At 27.9% G+C, this 19,717-nt stretch overlaps 1 protein-coding gene across 1 annotated transcript; it reads right to left on the bottom strand.

The window, feature by feature from the left end:
- Positions 1–8,645: 8,645 nt before the first annotated feature.
- On the bottom strand, positions 8,646–16,701 carry LOC136092400 (peroxiredoxin-6-like). Its single transcript, XM_065820578.1, has 3 exons — positions 16,471–16,701; positions 10,191–10,482; positions 8,646–9,051 (listed from the first exon to the last, which is right to left on the bottom strand). Exons 1-3 carry the CDS (start codon positions 16,554–16,556, stop codon positions 8,776–8,778), a joined length of 654 nt encoding a protein of 217 aa, XP_065676650.1. The 5' UTR covers positions 16,557–16,701; the 3' UTR covers positions 8,646–8,775.
- Positions 16,702–19,717: the final 3,016 nt, after the last annotated feature.

Here is a 19,717-nt window from a genome sequence, read left to right as displayed (position 1 = left end):
AAGCGTTAATATAATAAAAGAGTTATGTTCGCTTCTACAAAATGGACTATACAGAAATTTTACCGAATAGGGAAATGATATTAGAAAAAAATAAGATTGATAATATTTTTATCTCAGGTTCCAAAACATATTTCGCGGGTGAATTTCAGAACATACTTCGTGGGTAGCTGTTTTCTGTGGATAACAGAACGTAACAAATCACAATAAAAAGATAACGGTAATATGAAACTCAGCGGAGTTCACTAGATTGAAAAACTAAATCAATACGAATTATTTCATTATCTTTTTAATTTAGAATATTAAGCATTTAGACAGATTTAACGTCATTTCTCCAGTATATAGCTAAATATACCGTCATTTCCCCAATACATAGCTATATATAACGTCATTTCTTCAGCATATAGCTATATATAACGTCATTTCTCCACTATATAACTACACCGATGATAGTATTCAATCCTTGCAATAAATGGAATAATTTTTGAAACAATCTATTAAATTTAGAGTTTTATTGTTAAAAAAAGTCTTGCAAACGCAAAAGGTAAAATTGTTTCACTCGATGTATACAAAACAATCACGAAGTTGTTAACTTGTTTTTAAAAAATGAACACAAAAATTTGTGTGTATGTATGTATGTATGTATGTATGTATGTATGTATGTATGTATGTATGTATGTATGTATGTATGTATGTATGTATGTATGTATGTATGTATGTATGTATGTATGTATGTATGTATGTATGTATGTATGTATGTATGTATGTATGTATGTATGTATGTATGTATGTATGTATGTATGTATGTATTTATGTATGTATGTATGTATGTATGTATGTATGTATGTATGTATGTATGTATGTATGTATGTATGTATGTATGTATGTATGTATGTATGTTGAGTAGTAAGACTTTTTAATTATTTCGATAAACTATTAGCCTTTCTTAATAATTTTAATATTAGATTGGACATTGTTTACTTGAAATATTGTTGTCTAATGTTTGACTTTTAAGGTCAGTTACCACTCATCCCTTTTCTACAGGAACGAGAAAGGGAAGGGTAAAATGGTCAAATGAACATGCAGAGTACAAATTTTAACTTGTTAAGCATAACTACGCATGTTCACACGATTCATTTTCCCTTTCTTTTCTTTTCCCCTTAGAAAACGAATGAGTGAAAACTAACCTTTGCGCAACGAATTAACAAAATCTATAGATTTTGTTTATTCGTAAATGAATAGTGATGGATGTGGTGGATGTGGTGGATGTGGTGGATGTGGTGTAGGTTCTTGCGATTATAAAATGATTGTTATTCGTTGAGTTTGACAATTTTTGTTTTGTATACTGTAAAAAAAACAAAGATTCTAAATTTTCAGAGTTTTTTTGTTTACAATCCTTGCGTAATAACCTAGCTTTAATTGCTCAGCTACAGTTAAATTAAAGCTAATTAAATTAAACAAACACTTTAATAAGTTCGGTTTAGTTCTTTAAACTAATTTCAGCTTTAATGGTACAATTTCTACCATTTCTGTTGTTTAGAATATCAGTAAAAATAAAAAATAAAGAATATGGAAACTCAAAGACGACCGTTAGGTCGCAGAGAACCGCTAAGATTTGAAATTAAACTTTTTTTAATATTAGGCTTTTTTGAGGTGTTTATGGTGTTTGGGGTGCTTGTAATAATGTAATGATTGAGTTTTTCTTAGTAAATTATAAGATGATGATTCCAGTCAATGTCCATAGTTTTTAAATAAATATTATTTCTTCTTTTGTATTCTTCTCGTGCCATTCTTTAACAATTCTACCTGTATGGATTGGGATATTATTATCTTTAAAGATTGTATTCTCGTCTGGAATGAATAAAATGAAGCTGATTGCCCAAAATTTCTAAATCTTGGCTGTTAATTCTCCCATTCAAATCATTGACCTGGCAGATTTCATATCATCTTCATTCAGTATCAAATGCATGAAGATAATATCCTGAAGTTCAAAAAGCTAAAATTCAACTTTAATAATGATCCTTATTGATTCACAAGTGATTCACATATTGAATTCACTAATGTCTTGGTTTTAATAATGTATTTGTTTTCTATTTTATTTTTTATTCTTTTATTTGACTGACATTAAAATAAGGCCTAACCTCACAGGAAAGAGTTTAAATGGAAAGCATAAAATGGAAAATGTTGGTAGATTAGTTATCATGATACTTTTAAATACAATGTAACGTGATGTTGTATGCAAAAATCGTGTCACATGCTAGGACCGACTACTATCTACGTTTGACCATTATGACAGAGTAAATGCTACACCGACCTTAATAGACTTTGACTTTGTTCAGGATAGATTAATTAAAGTTTTAGTTACAATCAACTAATAAAACTGACTAGGGAAAAATTATTTGGAACCGACTTGTGAAAAAATCGGTTTACAACCGAATATTAAAAAATTAACTATTAATTAAAAACAAACAGACAAAAAATATAAACATATAAACTAAAGTAATATTGTCCCTTATTGTACCATGGACAATAAAAGGTTAATAAGTTGCGAAAAAATATTGATTAAGTTTTTAATTTAGGTGTATGATTGATTGGTCGGCTGTAAATGAAGTTTTTTTAAATAGTCGGTTGTGCAGGAGACGGTCCTATCATTTATCTTAATTATCAGTCGATGTTGCAGAAGTCGGCTTTAAATTAAACACACGAAGTAGTCGGTCAAAGCAAGAATTCTAATGAATCGGTTCTATATTAAAATTGAAAAGTCGTCTCTAGCATGCCGATGCAAAATAAATGTTCAAAAATGTTGCACTTATCTGCAAATAAAAAGATACAAAAACTTAGTTATAAATATATTTAAATAGTTAATCTTTCAATTTTATTCGTCCTTCAGTAAGTAGTTTTGCACTTTAAACTGTACTTTATTTCTTATAATTAACAAAATACTGCGTGTAAAAAAATTCTTGTAGTTAACAACAACAACAAAATAATAATAATAAATAATAATAATACAATATTGATAATACAATCTTAAAGTTGTTTTTATTTTACTTGTTAAAGTGAAATTTTTGTTGTAGCCTTTATAAATAAAAAAAAAATTTTGGCCCAGTTTTAGCGTATTAGCGCAAAAATAGTGTACAGTCCAGATATATTGAAGACTTTGTGCACTCTTATGTAAAATATTTCTCGGAGCTTATTTTTTAAACGTTTTTTTACTATGTAAAGGGTGTAAAAATAAAAATGTTATTGTATAAAATGAAAAATTAAGGAGATAAAGTTTGGCTTTTCCTCATCACTCGGAGTATAAACTAAAACCAGCCGTGGCACAATGGTTAGAGTTCTGACAGAACCAAGAGGTCTGAGGTCCGACGCCGGCTCTAACCCAATATACAATATTGGTAAGAAGAAAGCGTAAACTTCCTACTCAACGCGGTTAATGCATGTACTGGAAGATACACGAATTTTGCGTTTTTATTATAAGGTTATGTTTCGCTGCATTTTTTTAACCCGAATAATTTTTAGAAAAAAAAGTTTTTTTTTCTCCTAGCGCTTTAGTTTGTCTAAAATCAAACAAAGTTAAATTTTTTTTAATTACTCAAGTTTAGATATAAAATTTTGCTTTATAGTTGATGGACGATGAAATAGTGATGCTCTTAATGAAGGTAAAACATTAAACTGAGAAAACAACTTTTTTAAACAAATTTCAAGTTATATGTTTAATTTCTAACCAGTCACATGTCTGCAAACGTATTAAAGGTCGAAAAAAATTAGTTATTTCAAGTTTAAAGTCTGTTTTTTCCATTTTATATGAAATTTTTTTGTGTGAGTGCGAAGAACACAAAAATTGACATACGACTAGTTAGACTTTAAAAGTTAAACCTCTTAAGGTTTATTTAAAAGTCTAAGCTCAAAATTCAAACATTACTGTGATATAAGCCATCCCTGTTTTATAATGCCATAAAATTATTCAACTAAAATTCCGGTCTTTAAATTATCATAGATTAATATATGGGGCATTCCACGTCAAGTGGAACCACTTTTTGGTCAAATTCAACATCACCGACTCGGATTTTGATGAAAATTGGCTCACATGTTGGGCATATGGACAGAAGAAAAACATGTAAATTTTTTTGACTTAGGTCAATTATTTTCTGAGATATGACCTTTCAAAGTTTTGACCTTTTCACTTGACCTTGGTTATTTAAAACGTCATAACTTTTTTGCTATTATACTTAGGAAGTTGATTTTGGTGGCAAACAGAAGCTCTTGCATAGACGAACAACTTTGTGTCTATACAAAAAAGTGATAAGTTAAATAAAAAAAAAGTTATTGGTCATTTGGTCATTTGACCTTTGACCCTGGTCGATGGCAAAGGTCAAAAATTATAATTTTTTTTTTACAGATTGCTTTTTTTATTGTGGATGTCCCATGAAAAAATCTTTTTGGGATTCCCATAAACAGCTTTGGAAATAATATTAAAGTATAAGTAGGTTCTAAAAATTTAATATTTATCGGCCTTACAAATGCGATATTTTGAGGTCATTTTCTGTAAATCGCCTATTGTAAATATATATTATTAACTATTTTCTTTTTTTCTTTTATTTACTAGGTTGTAATTTAATTACTAGTACTATAAATACATACTAAGTCAGTATTAAATTATATGAGGCTTAAAATAATCAATTCATTTCCATTGAACTAGTCATCAAAAGACAACTTAGGAATTAGTTTTTAGCAACTTTCAAATTAAATTTAGATTAAAAATGGCATTTCAAGAACAAGTAAAAGAGTTAAAGAAGAGACAACACTATTGTTATGATCCTTTCCAACACCATAAGAAAAAACAATATAAAACCTTGAGGGTAGCTATTAGTCGGCAAGTAGCTATGTATCCCTTAACTTATGGCTGGAGCAAAAATATGTGATACTTGCCGAAAGAGGTCACTGGCTTACCTTCCGAAATAGGATTATGTGATGATAAAAATTCTGCAAGTTGTAAAACAGAGTCAGATTCTCAAGGCAGTTCCAGATCTCAAGATGTTTGTAGTGACAAGGGAGATGAAAATTATCAGTGCCAGGAAGTAGAATTTATTTTTAATAAATCCTTGTCGTTATTGGGTGAGTCACCCTTGGATAAACGCAAGTTACAAACTGTTAAAAGTTATATTCCGGAGAAAAATATAAAGCTTAAAAAACTTGTAAAAAGGAAGTTAGACCTTTTATCTACTAAATCAAATGCTATTGACACTTTAGAGAATAATGAATACGAAGCAACTAAAAAAAAAGTTTCCAACACATGTGCTGATGACATTGTTAAAGTGCTTCAGGATAAGTATAAATCAACACAAAGTAAGAGTGAAAAGATCATGATTTTGACATGATTATTTGTTGCTCAATAGAGTAATCGAAAAGTGATGAGAGAATTTAATTGTTCGCATCGACTTATATCTCAAGCAAAAGAAGTTTTAATAACCAAAGGTGTTTTATCAACCCCTAACCCGAAAAAAAGGGAAATCACGACCTGTACATGTGAAAGATATGGTAAAAGAGTTTTATTACTCTGACACTGTTAGCCGTGTAATGCCTGGAAAAAAAGATTTTCTATCTGTTATGAAAAATGGGGAAAGAAAACATATTCAGAAAAGATTAGTTTTAAGTAATTTGAAGGAAATTTATCAATTATTTTCAGAAAAGTATCCAAATATCAGCATTGGGTTTTCGAAGTTTGCAGAGCTACGTCCAAAAGAATGTGTCTTTGCAGGAGCAAGTGGTACTCACTGTGTGTGTATGTACCATTCATCAAAATGTTAAACTCATGATAGTCGCATCACATATGGATGATTTACAACTAGAAAATGAACTAGAAACCCCTATTAAGAACTACAAACATGCTTTGGCAAAAATCCAATGCAATCCTTCCTTGCCAGCATGTCCTCTAGGCGAGTGTAAAAATTGCCCTGGAGTTGCTATGCTAAAGGAACGGCTGTTGCAATGCTTTGAAATTAAAGGAGTTGAAGAAATTGAGTATAAACAGTAGACTACAACAAATAGGTCCCAGCTTCAAACCTTTATACATTCCACTAATGAATTTATTGAAAGATTTTTAGGGAGTTTGAAAACACTTACTAGGCATGATTTTATTGCTAAAGAGCAGGGAAAATATTAAGACTGGAAGAAAAACAATTTATCAGATGGAGAATTTCTGGTTATCGGTGATTATTCAGAAAATTATGCATTTATTATACAAGATGCAGCACAGGGATATCATTGGATAAATAATCAAGCAACTTTACATCCTTTTGTTTTTTATTATAAATATGAAGGAAATTTATGTCATGGAAGTTATGTACTGCTTTTGGAATGTAATACTCATGACACAATTGCAGTTCATCTTTTTCAGCGTAAACTAATTAATTTTTTAAAAGTGAAATTTGAGGTATTAAAAATAACATATTTTAGTAATGGCTGTGCAACACATTACAAAAACTGCAAGAATTTCATAAACCTGTGCTATCACAAAGAGGATTTTGGTATTCTAACCGAATGGCATTTCTTTGCCACAAGTCATGATACGGGCCCTTGTGATGGAGTTGGAGGAACTGTTAAATGTGAAGCAGCAAAAGCAAGCTTACAACGTCCATACCATGACTAAATAATGACCACTTTTCAATTATATACTTTTGCTAAAAAAGATGTCCATGGAATTTCCTTTGAATAATTGGCAAATCGAATCCACAATATTAAAGAAAAGATTTTCGAATACTAAAACGATTCCTGGTACCCAAAAACTTCATTGCTTTAAACCATTATCCACGAATGAACTTCAAGTACAAGATTATAGTTCCAGTTCTGTGTCTAGAATTGAAAAAATGACATCACAGAATGTTTGCCAGCTCAACTTCAGTTCAATTACTGGTTACATGGTTGTAGAGTATGATGAACATTGGTGGATAGGTTGTGTGTTGGAATCAATCCAGAAAAAAGAGAAGTAACCATGAACTTTCTTCACCCTCATGGTCCAAGTCAACTTTTCTCCTTCAGATATTTTTACCGTTGATTTGAATGATCTTTTGCTAGGAGTCAAACCCAAAACTACAACTGGTTGGTCATACTTCATTACTTCTAAAGAGTCTGAAGGAGCAACCAAAGCACTTAACTTGCATCATCGTTAACTCTCTCTCTCTCTCTATATATATATATATATAAATATATATATATATACGGGCCAAGTATCACCAAATCATAGTATATTGGTATATGGTAGCTATTATATAACCTAGGGCCTACATTCAATAAATTACCTTAAAATACTGTATAATTTTAAGGTATTTAAATATTAAATTTTTAGAACTTACTTATACTTTAATATTATTTCCAAAGCTGTTTATGGGAATCCCAAAAAGATTTTTTCATGGGACATCTACAATAAAAAAAGCAATCTGTAAAAAAAAAAATTATAACTTTTGACCTTTGCCATCAACCAGGGTCAAAGGTCAAATGACCAATAACTTTTTTTTTATTTAACTTATCACTTTTTTGTATAGACACAAAGTTGTTCGTCTATGCAAGAGCTTCTGTTTGCCACCAAAATCAACTTCCTAAGTATAATAGCAAAAAAGTTATGACGTTTTAAATAACCAAGGTCAAGTGAAAAGGTCAAAACTTTGAAAGGTCATGTCTCAGAAAATAATTGACCTAAGTCAAAAAAATTTACATGTTTTTCTTCTGTCCATATGCCCAACATGTGAGCCAATTTTCATCAAAATCCGAGTCGATGATGTCAGATGGGTGGTTCCACTTGACGTGGAATGCCCCATATATTTTTTTATTTGAATATATGTATTTTTTATTTTTTTGTAGAAAATATATATACATAATTTCATACTCCATCGCAAAAGATATGTTAAGTTTTAAACAATATATATATTGTTTAAACTTAACATATCATATTGTTTAAAAACAAATGTTGCAGACCGGAAAAAAAATATGTTTGCTATCACAGAGAACACAAGACAAAAAAGTTTAAGAACTTGCATTAACGGCGTTGAGTAGCTAAATGTTTTTAAGTGGTGCTCTGTGATACGGCTGTCAGGAATTTCGGGAGCTCCTTAATAATTTTTTTTTGTTTTTTTATATTAAAACTTTACAAGTACGTGATCATAAATAGAAATTGATTTGTTTACAATGTATAAAATAAAATATCGTACATATAATATGAACTTTTTCCAGTACAAATAATAAATTTAGCACAAATAATAAATATAAAAAAGTAACGCTGTTAATTAACAGCGTTACTTTTTTATATTTATTATTTGTATATTGTATTTGCATATTGTATATATTATTTTAATTAAAAGAACACGGGAAACTTGCAGAAAACCATGTGGTCTTGTCATCAAGAAACCGCTTTTAGTTGCAATACTTTTGTATACTTAATTTATTAAAAAATTCCAGTTTAGCAAAGCCTCATCTCGGTGGCATATAACATATAAAAGTCACATAAAAAGCTATTAGATAATCAAAAACAGAAAAGAGCTTTATTTGATACACATAAATATGTAATTATATAATTTTTTATACTTAATGTGTTGTATCATGCACGAAATATAAATAAAATCTAGCATTTACTTTGCTTTAATCACACACACAAATAATACTAATAAAAAATTTTTTTAAAATTGTGACACAGCTTTAATACAAAATACAAATAAACATTTTACAAAACGTAACAAAAATAGAGTTAAAGAAAACTTTCAGATGTTTACTAAACGCCTCGAAGAATCAATAGTCAGTGGTGAATCGCATGTAGCCTTTTCCGGAAGGAACCTCGTCTTGCCTAACGCCGTTGGGAAAATATGTGGATACCTCTTCTGGTTTAATAGTTGGAATTACCATTGCTTCGTCACCGAAAACCCAATTAACTGGAGTTGCAACTTTTTTGACAACCGTTAAGTGGAGTGAATCAATAGCTCTGAGAATTTCATTAAAATTTCTACCAGTTGTAGCAGGATAAAGAATGGACAACTTCAGTTTTTTATCGGGCCCAATTACAAAAACCTGTAATTAATAATAGAAAACAAACATAAACTTTGCAGCAAAATGTGTAATGAATAAAATTGTGACATGACTTTTACATAGATTACAACTCTAAGTTGAAATTTTTTTAAATTTCTGTCTGATGGCAGCTGTCATAATATTTCAATTGTTTTACCATTAAAATAAAAATTCATTATACGATATTTGTAATGGAATCTGCTTGAGTGCTAATGTGAGATGCAGCACCATTAGGAAGTTTATTGCCTTCCCTATAATAAGCAGTTATTATGATTGAAGAGAAGTGGCTTATTATATTTTTATTATTGAAGGTGAAGTGACTTAGTCATTATATTTTTTACCTCTCATGTAACTAGTCCAGTTATGTTGGACATGTAATAATTTTGCAACAATAAACACATTTTGTTATAGAGTTGTTTCCATCAATTTTTCTTAACAAGTCGATTTAACGGTTATCTAATCTCAAAAAAAAAGTCACAAAATATATTTTTATGCAACATTTATTTTAAATTTATAGCTCTAAAATTTAGTATCACAGTAGCTTTTGGAATCAGAAAAAAAATAACTTTGAAAGCTGTCACATTAAAATACATCAAAATATCAGCAATTTATGAGAACATCAATTATAAAATACTAGCAAAACGAATAAAATAAATTATATGCCAAATTTTTAATAAATTTACTAATTAAACATGACTAACTTTATATTTTATGACATGTTACTTACATGTTAGAAATTATGAAAATTGTTTCTTATACTTTCCAGTAAAGAAATTATAAATTTTTTATTTTTCCAAGAGTTTCCAGACATGTGGTAACCCTAATCGATATCCAAGCAAATTCATAAACAAATTTAATCATAAAAAACATGTTATTAACTTCATATTTTCCAGGAAATAATTAGGAGAAACCACCATTTTTTTAAACTTTTTAAAAAGTTTCCAGGGGACCTTTAATATTCCAAGACTTTTTAGAAGTGGCAACCCGATAAGTAATTACAACAAATGTGAGTCAAGGTGACTGGAAAAATAGTTAATAGTCATTTTGAATAACTATAAAAAATTGAATATTGTAAAACTATTATAAAAGAAAATAGAAAATTTTTTTTTTTTCAATAACATAGTTTAAGGAGCGAAACTTACAGCTCTGCAAGTTAATGGTATGCCTTCTTTATCCTTTTCATCAGGGTCTAACATTCCAAGTGAAATTGCAATTTCACGTTTTGGATCAGCAATAATAGGATAGCTAAAACTACCATTGGTATACTTTTTAATGTCACATATCCAATTGTTGTGCGATTCAACACTATCACAAGATAACGCAATCATTTTTATACCACGCTTACTAAATTCATGTGCTAATTGTTCAGCTTGAGAAAGCTCTGTAGTGCAAACTGGAGTAAAGTCAGCAGGATGAGAGAATAAAATAGCCCATCTAAATTTTAATTAAATAAAATTAAATATTTTATTTATAAATGTTATAAATATACATTTAAAAATGTGAACATGATAGTGATTATTAGTGAACATAACATTTATAATTAAATTTATAATCATTAAAACCTTATACTTTTTTAAATTTGATTTAAGTTACATGAAATGTCACTGATGATGCCATACTGGACTAAGTAACAAGTTATAATGTTTTGTATCCTTTTGAAATAAGACGATTTAAGTGACAAATAGTTGTAAACAAAGAAGGGGTGTAATATATAATTTGTATAAAAGTTTAGATCATTTGATAATGTTTTGGCCCCTGTCCAATCCAAATAACTGAGTGCTTATTATATTAAATAGGCAGGTCTGCTTTTATGGGTCAGAAAAACTCCAATTTTGCCACCTTAAAGACAAAAAATATCTTCCAAAAAGAATTTTTTAAAATATTTTCCCTGACCACCCTAGGGGTTTGAATATTTTATATTTAGCACATTTTCAGAAAAATATTTGGTATACAAACAGCATTATTGACATTATTTTAAAGATATGGAAAAATATATCTTAATGAAAAAAAAGACAAAAGTAAATAAAATAAGAAAAGATTTATAGAAAGTAAATCAGATTTATAGAAAGTCAGAAATAATTTAGGAAAAAGTAAAAAAAAAAATATGTAAAAATAATTATTTAATTAATAATTTCAGTCATAAATGAAGATTGTATTTCTGTAGTTAACCAAAGTCTAACAATTGTTGTTATAATTTCAGACTGGATTCAAATAGGAAAGCATCACAATGAGCTGCTAGACATAGTTGAATGTCAATCGGGTAAATGATATATTCAAGCATTGGCATGTTTTAATGTCATAAAAAAAGTTTTGAATTGAAAGTTTCATAATTGGAATTTGTGCTGACACAACAGCATATAACACTGGTTGTAATAAGGGTTGCATCAGTATTTTAAAGAAACTTTTAGATCTGTTAAGACTTCTTTGTAAAACATTCTCAAGAATGATACATATTACAAGATGAGTTATTGAAGTTTTCAAAGTTACTGGAATTTATTTAGCAAATATGGCTAAAAAAATCTTTTTGCAAAAAAGCTTTGAAACTTCATACATTTCTAGTGTCATGTGCACCACGAATAATGACTAAAAAAATAAAAATAAAAATATTAAAATAAAAAAAAAAAAAAAAAAAATAAGTATCCTCCTCGACTGTAGTGGCCCCCCTCGGGCCTTGGGGAGGTGAATAATCAAAAAAAAAAAAAAAAAAAAAAAAAAAAAAAAAAAATGTATAAATTCATACGTTCCCAGTAACATGTGTCAATATTTCATTGTTTTTTTGGAAGGAAGCTCTTGAATTTATTATACACAAACTAGCTGTTGAAGATGAAGCTAGATTTATGGTAGACGCTTCATACAGTTTGGCAATGAAGCTTACTCAACCAATTATAAAGTTTTTAATTTTAGAGGAAAAAAATTTTGATGTTTTGCTCCAACAGTTCATGCGAAAATCTTTCTTAAAATTATTTTTGTGTACAGTTAAAATGATAAAGATGTAAAATTTTGATTTCAATCTTCTTCAAGCTATCTTTCTGAAGTAACAGTTGTCTTTTGTTCATTTGATAAAAGTCTTGACAGTAAAGTTAAAAAAATCTTTGTATGTGTCAATGATTGCTGTGAAAGAGTTATGAAATTTGTATAAGATTTTATTGATTTAACAATTAAAGAAGAAAATTTTTGACATTTTGCTAGTTTTGAAGGAACACAGAATCAATTTCCATTTTATAAATGTAACTGTTCCGAAGAAATACTTAATAAATTGTAAACAAAGTTAACTTTATTTAAGAAACATTTAACCAACTTTTGTATTAAAAAATGGGTTTGTAAAATCTTTCAGTCTTTCACAAATTAAACAGTTTATTAGGTATAACTTTTGGATTCCTGAAATTCCTTTTGATCTAAAAAACTTGACCAATTTTATCAAATTTTTTAATGACTATTTAAAAGTTATTAAATAAATAAACAAATGATAACATACTTGTAAAAACCAGGTCTTTAAAAGAAACCAGGTCATGTTTTAAAATGTATTATCTCAAAATATTTTCTATACTTTGAGCTGAAATTTTGTACTGACTTTTCTAATAAAAGTTCACAAACAAAAAAAAGAGTACAGTTCAAAACTAGTAACTCTAGTGATCTTTGCTTCAATTAAGACAGCGATTAAATGAATAATTGGTTTAAAATTATTTTAACCAATTATTCATTTAATCAATTATTCACCTTATTTAAAATATTCAAACCTCCAGGAAGGTCAGAGAAATTGAAATCTTTCAGAAGTATCTTGTGTAACAACATAGAACGGGAAGGTAGCAAAGTTGTAGTTTTTCTGACCTCTGAAAAAGGACCTGCCTATTGCTCAACACCACTGAGTAGGATAACTCTGCCTGGTTTACAATTTCATAAACTCTTAAACAATAAAATTTTTAAACAAGTTTTAAGTGATTATAAATATACCTAATGACAATTTTTGAATATATGTACATATTTAATCAAAATTAGATTTATCCATTTTAGACTTTTTTTGAAATAAACAAGAAAATTTATAAAAAGACTTTTATTTATAGGTTTTATATATAAGTAGTAGACTTATTTAAAAGTTTTATTTATCAAAGTAATTTATCATTGTGTTCATTACTTACAAGTAATATATTTTTTTATTTTTATTAAATAGATAAAAGATAAAAATATGAAACTTAAAATACCCACAACACACCAGTGCTATAATTTTAGAAATTATCCAAAAAAAATATGAAGCATGACTCCTGAGTAATTTAATTAAAGAATTTGACCCCCAAAAAGGATGTCAGCTGCCCTAAAATGAGATGTGCTTCACTCAGGGTTGCATGGTTTTAACCAAATGATTTAAACCATTGGTCTAAACCATGGTTTAAACCAATTTAAAAAATGTTGGTTTAAATAAAATTAATGTTTTTTTAAAAAGATTTGAACTTACAACAGGAAACAAAAAGAGGTTTATGTTCACAAATAAAACTAATCTTCAATATAGATAATTTTTTTTTGAATCCATGAGTTTTGTTTTTGTTTTTTCATAGAATAGAGCCTTCAGTGTTATTATAGAACAGAGCAGTAATAAATTAATTATAACACTTATTTATCTGTTTTCTTGTACAGGCTGTTTCTCCTTCAATAGGTTCATCAAGAAGCATTGCTTCGTGATGAACTTATTTCATCAAGAGGTTTTTTTAACGATATATATATATATATATATATACATATTTATTTATATATATATATATATATATATATATATATATATATATATATATATATATATATATATATATATATACATACATATATTATTGCTCTGTTCTTTAAGAACATTGAGCACTCTATTTGTAAAATACACTAACATAATTTACATATATATATATATATATATATATATATATATATATATATATATATATATATATATATATATATATATATATATATAGATTTATATGTTTAGCAAAAGTATAAGTAGTTATAACATAATTTATTGATACCACAAAAATGTCTCAAAAAACTGGGCGCAAATGTGATATGATTTGGTTAAAATATACACGAGTGACTGTTCCAGAAAGAAAGGGGTGTAGAGCAGTTTGTAATGCATGTAAAAAAGAAATGGAAGGTCAAATTCAAAGGATGCATGAACATATAAAAAAGTGCAAGCAATCACAACCCTTATGAAATTATGGATTCAATTGAAGATCAACAACTTCTTGAAGGTAATTAAATGACTGCATTGTCATTTAAAATTTTATACTTTCCCTAAATTGTAAACATATATATTTAGCATAATTCAATAAACTGCAATTTCATTTTAAAGGTAACTCACCATCAACATCACAACAACAAATGAAGGGTTTCAGCCCAATTCAACATCAGCTGATAAATATTTGAAAATTGATAAGTTTTTTATACAAACAAGCCTCAAAGAAAAAGATTTATTTGATCTGCAACTTGGTAGATTTATATACAGTACAAACTCTAGCTTTAGAACAGTTGAACACAAAGAATTTAAAAAATTTATCAATATGCTTCATCCAGGATACACCCTACCTAATAGAACTCAAATTGGAGGAGAAATATTAGATAGGGTTTACACAGAAGAAATTGAAAAATGTAATGTATTGAATGGAAAAATTGTAGTCATGTCTTTAGATGGCTGGATTAATGTACATAATGAACCTATAGTTTGTATCTCTGTAATTACAGATAAAATTAACATTTTAGTAGAAACAACCAACACTTCTGGTCATTCACATACTGGTGAATATCTTACACAATTAGCAAGAGAAGCAATAGATTCTGTTAGATGTAAATTTGGATGCACAATAAAAGGCTTTATGACTGACAACGCAGATAATATGAAATCAATGAGACAAGAACTGTCATGGGTGTGCTGCTCATATACTGAATCTTTTAGCAAATGATCTTAACATTGAAAATGTGAGCAAGCATGTTACACAAATAATAAAATATATAAGAAATAATCATCAAGCTGGAGCAATTTATAAATTAAGCGGAGGAACAAAATTGCCACTTCCTACTGAAACTCGCTGGAATTCTGTATGTGATTCACTTGAAAAATATGTTAACAACTGGAGCATCATTTTCACAATGTTTGAAAAAAATAAAGACTTGGATCCCATGATTGGTAAAAAAGTAAGTAATATACAGATAAAGCAAAATGCAGAGGATTTATTAAAAATATTAAAACCAATTGCAGTAGCTCTAGATAAGTTGCAAAGTGATCAAACAAAAATAAGTAACACTGTTGAAATTTTTAAAGATTTGATGAACAGTTTATCATTTTTATCAAACTAAAAAAAAAAATTGAATCTAAATACCTTCAGACTGTCAGTGATGCTCATTTACATGCAAAATACCTACTGAAACTCGCTGGAATTCTGTATGTGATTCACTTGAAAAATATGTTAACAACTGGAGCATCATTTTCACAATGTTTGAAAAAACACATGCAAAAAGACGAAATAAATTTTATTGACTTTAAGAATTTTGTTGTCATGAAATTCTTTATATTGAAGATCAAGGAGTTTTGGAAGCATTATGGCATTGCTATCTGCATTATGGCAAGCCTATCTGAACCAGGAATTCCAAAGCAAAGCTCAATAAATTAAATTTGCAATATGAAAATTTTTGAAAACACAAAAATATATACAAAATTTTGTATAGGTGTACAGTTTCAAATGATAACTTTAGAGTTATTAAATTAAATGTAGCTACAGCTTCATCCTCTAAAACTTTCTCCTTTTATGAAATTACCTAGACAACCTTTTTGCATATTATTAAGTGTTTTTGTTAAGTGTTTCATAATGTGTAAAATATAAAATAGGTGAACTTGGATGAACATTTCAAACATAATTTAAAACTCAAGCTTTTTTTTTTTCAACAAATTAACTCCCAATAGAACTGCAATCAACCACTGTGTAATTTGGGACTTAATAGAAAACAAAGAAATACAAAAAAGAGAGTTGAAAAAAAAAAAAAAAAAAAAAAACTGTAGAGAGAAGACTTATAAATTAGATGACTCATTAAAGTATGAAAATTGGAGAGAGAAAAAAAAAGCGATAATGTTCAAGTTACAGTAAACTTTGCTAAATGAGGATTAATGCAAGATTAGAGCAGGTACAACTACATCTAAAATGAATTTTTGGACCATTTCTAAAAGAAAAAGGCCATTATAAGAAAAACCAGCCCAAATATGACAACAGTATTTTTATACAAGGACCAATAAAAAAATTTAAAAAGATGAATAAAAGAATGAAATCAGGAGTCGGAAAATGACAAGCACAAATACGACAGACAAACTAAGAAGATGCTACGTAACAAAACTTTTCTTATTTGATTCCTGCTCTAAGTTTTATTTAATATTTACAATTAGTTTAAACTTACGATTCCCCAATCCATTCATGGAATTGTATTTCCCCTATAGTTGTATTGGCTTTAAAATTAGGAAGAACGTCTCCGAGGTTTGGCATGATAAAGCTGTCTAATTTGCGGTTTTAGTTCAATTTGGTTGATTTTTCCAGTCCAAAACGATTTGTGCTTTCTTCGGCTTATGCACTTAAGTGATGTAACGACAACCGAGATAATGAAAAGTCCGATAAGGCTAGACATAAAACCAAAAACCTTACAAGACCGCGATCAAAACTTCGAAGTTTAGCTTCCTGAAAAACTTAACTTCGAAAAAAAAACTCAGGAGCCTGTACAATCAAAAACATAGGTATAAAAATTGAAAGTATTTTTTGAAGAAAACTGTATATGTATTTGACACAAAAGATCATGTACACGTTAGACTCTTTAAAATAGTGGTATACCGGATCGGAAATATTGAGTTCCGGCCGGAAACAGATTTGCCGGAATTGTTAAAAAAATTCCGGAATTTGCTGGAACAAGAATTATATTTATACAATTTTTTTACCTTCAAGATTGAAAGTGAAAGCCTGCACCTCAGCATCGTGACTAAATAATATATATTTATAACCTATAATATATATATATATATATATATATATATATATATATATATATATATATATATATATATATATATATATATATATATATATATATATATATATATATATATATATATATAACCTATTTCATTAACTTGATTCTTGTTTCATTTAAATCTAATGTTGTTTTTATTTGTTTCTTATAATTTTATTTATTAAATATATATATATATAAATATATATATATATATATATATATATATATATATATATATATATATATATATATATATATATATATATATATATATATATATATACATATATATATATGTGACATCCCGGTAGAGAATGCCCAGCAACTACCAACCACTTAGCAAGTCTAGTAGCAATGTGGAGAGAAATTTTTTTTAATAATGTTGTTGTTGGATTCTCACGTTCCCTTGCAAAAAAAAAAAACAATTTTATTTATAGTTTTTTTTATTAAAGGGATTAATAGAATCTAAAACATTGCAATATTTATATAGTTATAAATGGAACTAAAAAAAATAGGAACCCCTTTCTCTTAAAAAAACTTAAAAAAAATTGGTAGGAACTAATAAATTGAGTTATAATGTAACTTACATAATCAAGAGACAAGCAATAATTGTTTTTTAGGGAATTTTCAAGGATTCTTCAACATTTTCACTTATATCTTGGATTTTTCTTCAGAAAATGCAAGATATACTTGAGCTTATTATTTTTGTAATCTTTTTGAATGGTCTGAAAAGCATTTAACTAAGAGGTTCGCGCCTCCTTCCTTACCAATGCTGCTTATTGGACAAAGGAAAAATCTTGATGAGCAGAGTTGATGGATTGCTCTCTATAGGGTCAGAAGGATTATTTTTTGACGGATTAAATCTTTGATGTGGATTTTAGTTGTTGGGTGTTACGCTTGATTTGTGATTGATTACGCTTTGATTGTGAATTTTAGTTGTTGGGTGTTACGCTTGAAAGCGTAACACCCAAAAAAATTCTAAAAATCTATACTTTTATAATAAAAATAAAAATTTATAATTAAATAAAATTAAATTAAAAATTAAATTAAAATAAAAATTCATAAAAAGTGTAGTAAATGTAAAAGCAATTTATACACTTCATAATTTGTATAAAAAAAAAGAAAAAATCAAATACATTTAATGAAATGATAAACGCATTCGTCAATTAGCTATCTAAGGAGTTGTATTTAGTGAATAGAAGAGTTGTATTTGGTGAAAAACTCGAGTATATAAGAAAAAAATTTACGGAAAAAAACACACACTCCAAAATTTTTAGTCCAAAAAATGTTAAAGTTTCATTAATTTTATAGTGTTTTTTTTAAAAAAACTCGGTAAGAAAAGTTGAATGTTGTTGAAAAACAACTGTCTTTTATTGCATTAATACTTTTATAAACTATAACTTGCGTATATAATCCGAGAGGTGCCTTTCATCATCATTCTTTTTAGTTTCATTTTTTAGAATTAAGTTTATTATAAGTTAAGGTAAAAAACATCGCAGAAATATAAAATTTTTGAAATAAATTATTTACTTGCTTTGTGCAGAAGTTTTATATGGGATTAATTTCTGATAAATTTTATGTCGATTGTGATCGATAGGTTTCTAATATTTAAAAAATAAATATCAAATTATCTCGAAATTTTTATTGATTTAAACAGTAATCAAACCAAACTTAAAAAAAAAAAAATTCAAAATTCGAGTTTTGTAGATACGAACATAAATGTTACTACAAGTGCTTAAGATATAAATGTAAATAATGTGAAAACTGTTGGTTTTAATTCAATAGATAAAATTAGTGCTTCTGCTAAATAAGTTTTAAAAAAAATGTCATCATCAATAGCCGATTTATCGAGTAGCTTAAATACAGAATACCGTTTAATTGAATTAGAAATACTTTCTACCCTTTTAAAAATGTTGATGAAGGCATTCAAATAAACAATCTCGAATGCATCGGTTATGTCCACATTAGACCACAATACCAAGAGCTGGTACACGTTTACTAACCTCAACAAAAAAAAGCATAGACCAATAACCATTATATTTCGCTTAAACAGCTTTAGTTTGGCACATTTGATGCAGTTGCCCATTTTAACAATAATAGATAAGCTACTGTATTAATTTTAGAAAAAATGAATTATAACAATTACACTTAGCCAGATATAAAAATATAAAACGCGCATGAAAACATAGAAATGTAATTCGTGGGAAAAAGAAAAGTAGATACGACAGATCTCTTGAAAAAGATGAAAACCATATCAAATTGGTGCATTCTAAGATATTTATCAAGATATGCATTTTTATACATTTTATTTTGAAATTTTTTATGTAAGCTGTTTTTCTCAGATAAAGGTTATGTAACAAAACTGTTAGGTTTTCTTGGGGCATCTAAAACAAACAAAAACAAAAAATTAATAATAAAAATTAAATTTGTTATAAAAATTAAAAAAAGTCCTTATTAAATTTTTCTTTCAATTAAATGTTTTTAAAATCCAGATGCGGATTTCAGTTAAATTCGGTGTACGCATATCTAAATTCGTTATTCGGGTCTTAAAAAGTCGACTTCGCCGGTCCTTAGCAACATTACATCATTATATCGGCTGTCTAGATGTTACAGTTCAAAGTTTTATCAAAACAGTCTGGGATTT

This window comes from Hydra vulgaris, chromosome 15 (assembly GCF_038396675.1).
Source record: "Hydra vulgaris chromosome 15, alternate assembly HydraT2T_AEP".
NCBI classification, from domain to species: Eukaryota; Metazoa; Cnidaria; class Hydrozoa; order Anthoathecata; family Hydridae; genus Hydra; species Hydra vulgaris.
Note: the sequence above shows the minus strand (reverse complement) of the source record. Positions and strands in the feature narration are given on the sequence as shown.

Bases quoted from the DNA above. Each gene is read 5' to 3' on its own strand.
- LOC136092400 (XM_065820578.1), bottom strand. From the start codon at position 16,556: ATGCCAAACCTCGGAGACGTTCTTCCTAATTTTAAAGCCAATACAACT. The intron at 10,483-16,470 runs GTAAGTTTAAAC...ATTAAAATTTAG, and splicing joins CATGAATGGATTGGGGAATC to ATGGGCTATTTTATTCTCTC. The intron at 9,052-10,190 runs GTAAGTTTCGCT...TATTAATTACAG, and splicing joins TACCATTAACTTGCAGAGCT to GTTTTTGTAATTGGGCCCGA.